The 7,885-nt window shown below is 37.8% G+C and overlaps 1 protein-coding gene across 1 annotated transcript in view; it reads left to right on the forward strand.

Annotated features, from left to right (window-relative positions):
- Positions 1-7,885, forward strand: part of LOC127418707 (E3 ubiquitin-protein ligase PDZRN3-B-like) — a 47,880-nt gene that overhangs the window by 37,246 nt on the left and 2,749 nt on the right. The window contains exons 4-9 of the mRNA XM_051659411.1: positions 4,964-5,232; positions 5,385-5,475; positions 6,340-6,435; positions 6,897-6,959; positions 7,058-7,159; positions 7,256-7,369. Of these exons, the coding sequence (XP_051515371.1) occupies positions 4,964-5,232; positions 5,385-5,475; positions 6,340-6,435; positions 6,897-6,959; positions 7,058-7,159; positions 7,256-7,369 (735 nt within the window). The remainder of the gene's footprint in view (positions 1-4,963; positions 5,233-5,384; positions 5,476-6,339; positions 6,436-6,896; positions 6,960-7,057; positions 7,160-7,255; positions 7,370-7,885) is intronic.

Below are 7,885 nucleotides of genomic sequence, written 5' to 3' on the forward strand. Positions count from 1 at the left end.
GGCCGGATATATAGCTGCGGGATCAGCCTCCGCTTCCTGGCGGTCAGCAGTGGACAAAGGTTGAGCAACTGGTTAGGGCTGGGAGGTGGGAGCAGTGAAGTTGGGTTCCCACAGCCGGAGTAGGAACCTCTCCTCCATAATTTCACAGACGCGATCTACCACCTCCCAGAAAAACCAAGCCTCCAGGTCTTCCCATAACTCCCAATCCACTGGCTCATCTAGTCCGGACAGGAAGAAGGATATCAAGGCAGCCTCACTATAACCCAAGCGCTGAGCCACATCGAAGAGTGCCAAAACACCAAAAGGGCAGTTGCCCTGATGCCAGCTCCCCCGGATTGCAGCTCAAGGCACAGACTGGAGCGGGAGTTAAGAAAATGCCCATCGCCTCCGCTGGGTCCATTTTGTCGGTCGGTTCTTCTGTCGGGGTTTGTGCAGGGAAGAGACGAGAGAGTGAGGATCCAAATGCAGAACTTTAATTTGAACAAAAGAGGATATAACAATGAAGGTAATATACAAACAGGAAGGTAAATCAAACTCTACAGCTATATGCTGGTTACACACTAACATACAAACAAGAACCGACAAAGGAACAAAGAAACTAAGAATATATATATATATATATATATATATATATATATATATATATATATATATATATATATATATATACATACAAAGGATAATAAGATAAATGGAGGGAAACAAAGGAACTTTTAAAATAAGAGTCTTAACAGGAGTCCAATAAGTGACAATAGGGCAATGGGGAATTGTCCATATCTTCCCATAGGTGGATCTCGAACACGAGATTATGAAAGAGAACGATAGGTTACCTGTTCTGTAACCCCTAGTTCTCTGAAACATCGAGTGGAGAAATCCACCAAGCTTGCCCTGCTTGCTTCACGAGAAGCAAATATACTCACTGAGGAAAGTAGCATGTACAAGTCCTTTTATGCCCTTAGGTAAGGGCGGGTCCTTACAGTGGCATTGGACATGCGCTCCTGTCTGTCAAACCAGACTTGATGCAGTTGGATGCTTCTTCAGAGGTCAGGTGCACATGCCCTTCCCATAGGTGGATCTCTTCACTCTACGTTTCAGAGAACTGGGGTTAAAGAATAGGTAACCTATCGTTTTTTTTATTCAAAAACATTAAAAAATGCCATTCACACAAAACAATTAGTTGAAAACTAATTTTCTTTGATGAACATATTTTAAATTTGTGAGATCAGTCATTTTTGTATTTTTTTCTGGGGCTTAAGGTCAAAAATACCTAAGAAGTGTGACTGCCTGTAATCTCATTAAAAGCTGAATTTCTTTAAAAAAAGAAATGTTGCCATAAGTAGTTTGTAACTTATATATTAATTATTAATAATAATAATTCAGCTCTTATTATTATTTCTTTTTTTTTCTTTTTTTTTTTTCAAAGTGGACCAGACTTCATTCCAATTGTCAAAAGTGTGATTCTGTAAGACTACTACACGTCGTCACAGCAGAGACTTAATCCAGGACAGTATTTTTGAATTTATACTCCAAAATCAGACTTCCCATCAATTATCACTTTCTCTATAACCTTTACCCTCTCTATGAGATGCTAGATTACATCACAAGCTGCTCATCGCTTGAAACATCAGGTGTCCGCAGGCTGAGTTTGTATTACCCAATTCTTGTGCTGTCGGATGAATAGCAAATAACAACACCCTCCGGTTGTGCTTCTATTTTTTGCAGAGAGCATTGACATAACAGGAGCTGCTGGTTTTATTGCGAGAGGAGTTTCCTGTCGACTTGCTTGTGGCAGTAATTGGAAAAGGGAGCTTTTTTAATTTGGCTGATGTAAAAAAAAAAAATTCATGGCTTGTTTTCCGCACATAATGGAACTCTTTTAGCCACACCTAAGGAACGTGGTTATTATTGCCTTTGATTACGGGGTTGGATTGTTTTTATGATGATAAAAAAAAGAACATAGTTGAGGACACAGACAAAACCTTCCTTAAATGAGAAAGAGAGAGAGAGAGAGAGCTTGTTGCACTGAATGGGAGGAGGGAACATGCTTTCACATGCATGTGGGTTACAGACACAAACACACACTCACGCTGGAGTTGTTGTGTCTATATGCTTCCGTTTCAGTCTCTGTGGACTCTTGCCTTTGCATAAGAGAGAAACCGGCTTTGCTTTCATTCTTTTTCTTAATTTATGATCACTTTGGGAGCCGCTGTACTATTTGCTGATGTGTTTTCACAATGGGGTGCAGTCTTTGTTCTATACAGCAGTCAGATGATCATTACAAACTATTACAAGGCATATATCAGGTAAAACAAATGCACTATTGTTGTGTTGTGGATCAGATGACTTTTGTCTCAGTGTCTATGTAATAGTTTTGATAGCTTGATAAAATTAAAATTAAGAAATGTCATCCAATCTTACTGTCATGATGTAAATCATCATTTGATTACACCAATTAATGAATCGAATGTTCACATGCTCTTGAGGTTACGGAGTTCGTCTCTGGAGTTTGTTTTGCATGCTAAAAGGTTGCGAAAGGTTATTTTGATGAAGGAAAGAATGTGTTTTGGAGACTGTGTACATTTGACAGGGTCATGATAGGGTCACACTTTCCTGAAGAAGAGCGTGTAATGTTTGTGATCCTGTCAAAATACTTGATGATTGTGTATGTTTGTTTGTTTGTTTATGTGGTTTGGTTTATAATAGAGTAACATTCCCACAATCCCTTTGTAATTAGCTGCTGCCATAATTTAACCTCCAGTTGACCCCCTCTCCAGCTGACAGCTCACAAAACATACAGTTAGGGCTGATTGGTAAAATCGATAAAACGAATTGGTAAAAATCTATAAAAATCAATAATGAAAATAGTTGACAATGAATGTTGCTATTGATTAGTTGGGTCTGTCCTCTTATATTGTAATGCTTGTATATTTTTGCACACAACTGGCCTCATTCACAAAACACAAGGAAATTTGTAATTTACTGCAACAACTTACGTAAAAGTGGTTGCACAACTGTTTTACACTGAAAATAGTATGGAAACCCATTCTTAAATTGTTGCATTGAAGTGGCTGTAATAAGGTGATGGATGTCTCTGTAAATTACACTAAAATGTACAGTATGTAGTGAATTTTCTGCTTCATGTACCAAAAGGCATAAGTGAAACAGCAGAGATCATGAGCAAATTTGTAGTTTATCAGCTCACACTCGAATTGGCATACTGACAAAGTTCCCATGTGTGATTCCAGGACAGACAGCAGATTGACTCGCCATCCCTGAGGACATTTGCTTTGAGATTTGAGTCTCACAGTGCTTTGATAAATTAAGATCTTTCTCATTAGTTAGCTGGCACATTTTCCTGTGTGGAATTTAAAAGCTTGTACACACCCTATTGGACTTTACAGTAATCAATGAATGATGACTTACTGACTATGTGAGAATGTTAAAGCTTACTGAGTATGCTGTGATACATATACAAAACAGGAATTTTTGAAATATTGAGCTGTTTTTTTTGTCAAGAAGTCAAGTATTTTGTACAAAAGCATTCTTTCTTGGTCATCAGATCATTATCAGATCAGTCTTTGCAGGTTGTTGGCAGTTTTTTTTTTTTTTTAAATGTGCCAATATGTTCCTCATTCCAAACATCTAGTCAATCTATTAAATTACAATTGACTTATCAAAGCTTTTGAAGACCTGACGTGTCTTTCTTTAGCAAATGCCTACTTGTGTTGTTTGTAGCTTTTTTATAAAGATCCATACAATGTAAACATAATTCCTCCTCTATGATTTAAAATTAGTTTGTTGAATAAGTGTGAAAGATTTGTTATTTAATGCTGTCCCACTTGCTTTACATTACTGTCTTCATTCTCATGAAATCTGATTACTTTGAATGTTGGATCCCTTCTCAGAAATTTGCAGATGTTTTTTTTTGTTTTTGTTTTTTTGGTTAATGGATAGCCTCACATACTACTCGTGTCCAGGATATCTTGTAGGGTTGGAATGACAGCACATAATATACACATTTCATTTACATATGCTGAATTTTAAATTAATTAGGCCTAGTGGTAAAATGTTTAAAAGGGAAAAGACAATTTTGAATGTGATGTTTCCATGCACTCGCTTTTATTTAATGAACTGAAGGCCTCTGCCTCAGTCTTATGTTTCATAGAAATCTGTAGAACGGTTTGGCTCCTTATGTTGTCTACACATTAGCATGCTGAGGACTATAATGTGAAGTGAACCATGGAGGAAAAGCAGATCCAGGCATCAGAAAAATGAGAGCTAATGTAGGACATAAAAATGACAAATGATAAAGAGAAAGGGGTAATTAGAATGTAGTAATTAAACATTTACATTTATGCATTTGGCAGATGCTTTTATTCAAAGCAACAGTGCATTCAAGGTACATTTTTTTAAATCAGTACTGTATGTGTGTTACTTGTAAATCGAACTAATGACCTTACTGTTGCAAGCGTAACGGTAGCCAGCTAGTACGTGATAGCTGTGCAGTGTGTAAACCTCACTCTCCTGGCCTAAGAGACGCACTAGCGACCGAGGCTAGAGACCATGGCTTTTATAGTCTTCTTGCTAGTGCGTCTACCTACCATGCTGGGGGTCGACGGTTCGAATCCCTCGGGTGGGTCAAGTAGGACCGGTGACACTAGTGCTATGCTCCATCAGTTCACCAACATCAAACTGTAAGGGGTCCTGCATTGTGTTGGATTGGTTATGATAACAGAATGCTGACCCACACTTTAATACGATGTTACAATAGTATTTTGTAACCATAATAAGCTATATTGTTATAAGCTACTTTTTTTATGGAAATGTTTCCCAGATTTGTGACTTGGCTATAAGAGATTAGAAGAGTGCATTTTGTACTTTTCTTTCACAATGTTAAATCTGAAATTATTAGATGAAGTACTATGGCCGATTCTCTCAATTGATCTAATTCTGTGTTTTGTAGGTAAATGGAAAGAACCTTTCCCATGCCACTCATGATCAAGCAGTAGAGGCCTTCCAAACAGCCAAAGACCCCATTGAGGTTCAGGTGCTGCGCAATACGGCGCATAACAAGACTTTTAAGAATCTTGCATCAGCCCAAGGATTGGACAACAGTACTCAGACTAACATTACTCTGAAATGTTTGTCACATATAGAGGCTATGGCTAAGTTGCCCTCGCCTCCAACGCCACAGGGTTTGGCCATGCTGGACAGTTTACTTTTACTCACAGAGTAAGTGCCTGTCATTGCTTTTCTAAGCATTTCTTATGCCAGACTTATCACCACTGTAATAACAATAAAACTTTAGAGCATTTTCTTTATTGAAATCAGTATTGCTGTGAATGGAGCTTTAATTACTGTAAAAAAAATGATTTGTATTGTAGGTCTCAAATGGAAAGACGTGATTCACCTTACCCCCCAGACTTCATCGACAACATACAGAAAGACACTGAGACCAGAGGACTGGAATATGAGGTAGGGTACAATGGGGCTAAAGGCACCCCTTAAGGAAATCTTGCTTTTTTCTGGTCACAAAATGTATCATGGTAAAAAAGAAATACATTTTTTTTTTTTTTTTTAATTAAAAATTGATGGAGCAACATCATTTGTGTGAAAAGAAATAATGTTTTGATTAAAATTCAGTTTTAAGAAAAAGGTGGTGAGGGAGCCTTTTACCCCAAACTTGGGTTAAAAGCCCCCTAGGGGGTTTAAAGTGTCAACTAATGCAAATATTTTTTTTTTTTTTTTTTTTTTTTATGACCTTCAACAAAACTGAAAATGATAAATAAGTATTTTGTCTCAAAAGAAATGTTAATTTCAGGGATTTTCGTTAGCTGCATAAATTTGCAACATTTTAAAAAATTATAAAAATTAGATCAAACTGCCTCAAAATCAACCTATAGACACCACACACAAAGATCTCATGGCACAAGAAAATTGTCCAGTGTATATTGACAAACAAGTTTTTAGGAAAGTCCTGTGGTAGTTTTTGTAGCTTTTTAGTGTTTTGGGAGAAAATAAAATCAATGGAGCCTTTCACCCTGCAGAGCCTTTAGCCCCGTTGTACCCTATGTTTGCATAGACTGTACTCACTCCCTCTGTTAAATGATGTATACATTAAATCTATTCATCTCTTGAGGTTATTTTAATTTTGATTTCATATGCCCTCTATTATTTTCACAAGACCAATTTTGTTGGATTTAGCATGAGAAGTAATCATCATACTTTTAAATAGAGCAAGTACTACAAATTTACTTTGGCTATGACTAATGTTAACAATGACTTTTGGACAAATAAGTAAATATTTGTCATCAAAAACAATTATCTGTGTGTTAACAGGAGGTAGATCTGCAGAGGATAATGACACAGGATAAGCTCGGCCTGACGTTATGTTGCAAGACTGACAATGAAAAGACTGCCATTTATGTTAGCGAGGTAGAGTATTCTAATGGGAATTTCTTAGGACAATTGCTCAGGGAACATTATCACTGTAAAGCCACACCATTGGAACCACACCCTTTTTTTTTTTTTACTTTTCTGAGAAACTTACGCTTAGTTCCTGATCTTAAGAACTCTAAGGACTATCAACGATTCCTTCAGTAAACCCATCACAAGGGATGGGACAGACTTTGAGCCTCTGGAAATGTATCTTGAAGTTCCTCGAGTATACAAATAGGATATTTGAGGCTCCTTTAAAGGGTGTCTAGAGGATCTTCAGAGGGTTCCGCCAGTGTGGCAGCTGAGGAACGCTAAATGGAGCCTCAAGTATCTATAATTTTTACAGTGTACTTTGCAACTAGTACTTCTGTTCAGTATTTCTTTTACCAAAACTTGCTAAATGTAATGTGATTGCAGTTCAAATTATAAACTAAGCATCTTGTTCTTACTCTGCTTAGATTGATCCAGAAGGTATTGCAGCAAAGGATGGCAGAGTCCAGCAAGGAGACCAGATTATCCAGGTAGAATTTATTCTATTTTTTTTTTTTTTGTTTTTGTTTGTTTTTTTTAATTTTGTTCAAAACACATCAAAACCTATTTTGCATTTCTCACTTCAAAGATCAATGGAGTGGACATCCAGAGCCATGATGAGGCAGTGACACTTCTGACCAGGGTGAAGAGTAAGAATGTGACCCTCCTAGTGGCTCGACCAGAAAGTCAGGTCTGCTAACTGTTCTGTGACCAACACATTTATGATTTAGTAGATTTTATTTGGTATAGGAAAAATAATGGATTCCCATTTGAATTTGGGTTTTAGGGTGATGGCTGGATAGAGGAGGACAGAAACAACTTTCTAGATGACTTGCACATGGACATGCTGGAGCAACAACATCATCAGGCCATGCAGTTCAATGCCAGTATGTTGCAGCAGGTAGGATAATGAAGGTCATGTCTTAAAAGTAAATTACTTGCTGCATCCACTAGGCTAGCAACCTCCCTCCAATCCTATCATAGTTTTTTTTATTGTATTGTATGTTGCAGTCAGTGGTCTAAACTAGCATGCTGCAGCAAACAACTTGTTCAGTGTGTAAAACAGAAGCTGATGCTCTGGTGTCAAACCCTGCCACTGGTGGGCCACCTTTCTGCAGGGTTTAGCTCCAGCCCTAATTACACCTGAACCAGCTAATCAAGGTCTTCAGGATTACTTGAAAACTACAGGCAGGTAGTATATTCTGCAAGATAGTGGCTTTCCAGGAGCAGGGCTTGACACCCCCGCTTGTTGTCAGTTTTAATGATGCCCAAGAAGGAACATATTCTATAAATGTGTTCAGGTTAATCCTTGGCTGCCTTTATATCATCTGCGGTTCATTGCCTAGGAAGCCAGATTCATTGTAAGCTTGTCCAAGGTTGTACCTCAATTGTAACTCATTAAAGTTTTTCCCACTGA

This window comes from Myxocyprinus asiaticus, chromosome 28 (genome assembly GCF_019703515.2).
Source record: "Myxocyprinus asiaticus isolate MX2 ecotype Aquarium Trade chromosome 28, UBuf_Myxa_2, whole genome shotgun sequence".
NCBI lineage: Eukaryota > Metazoa > Chordata > Actinopteri > Cypriniformes > Catostomidae > Myxocyprinus > Myxocyprinus asiaticus.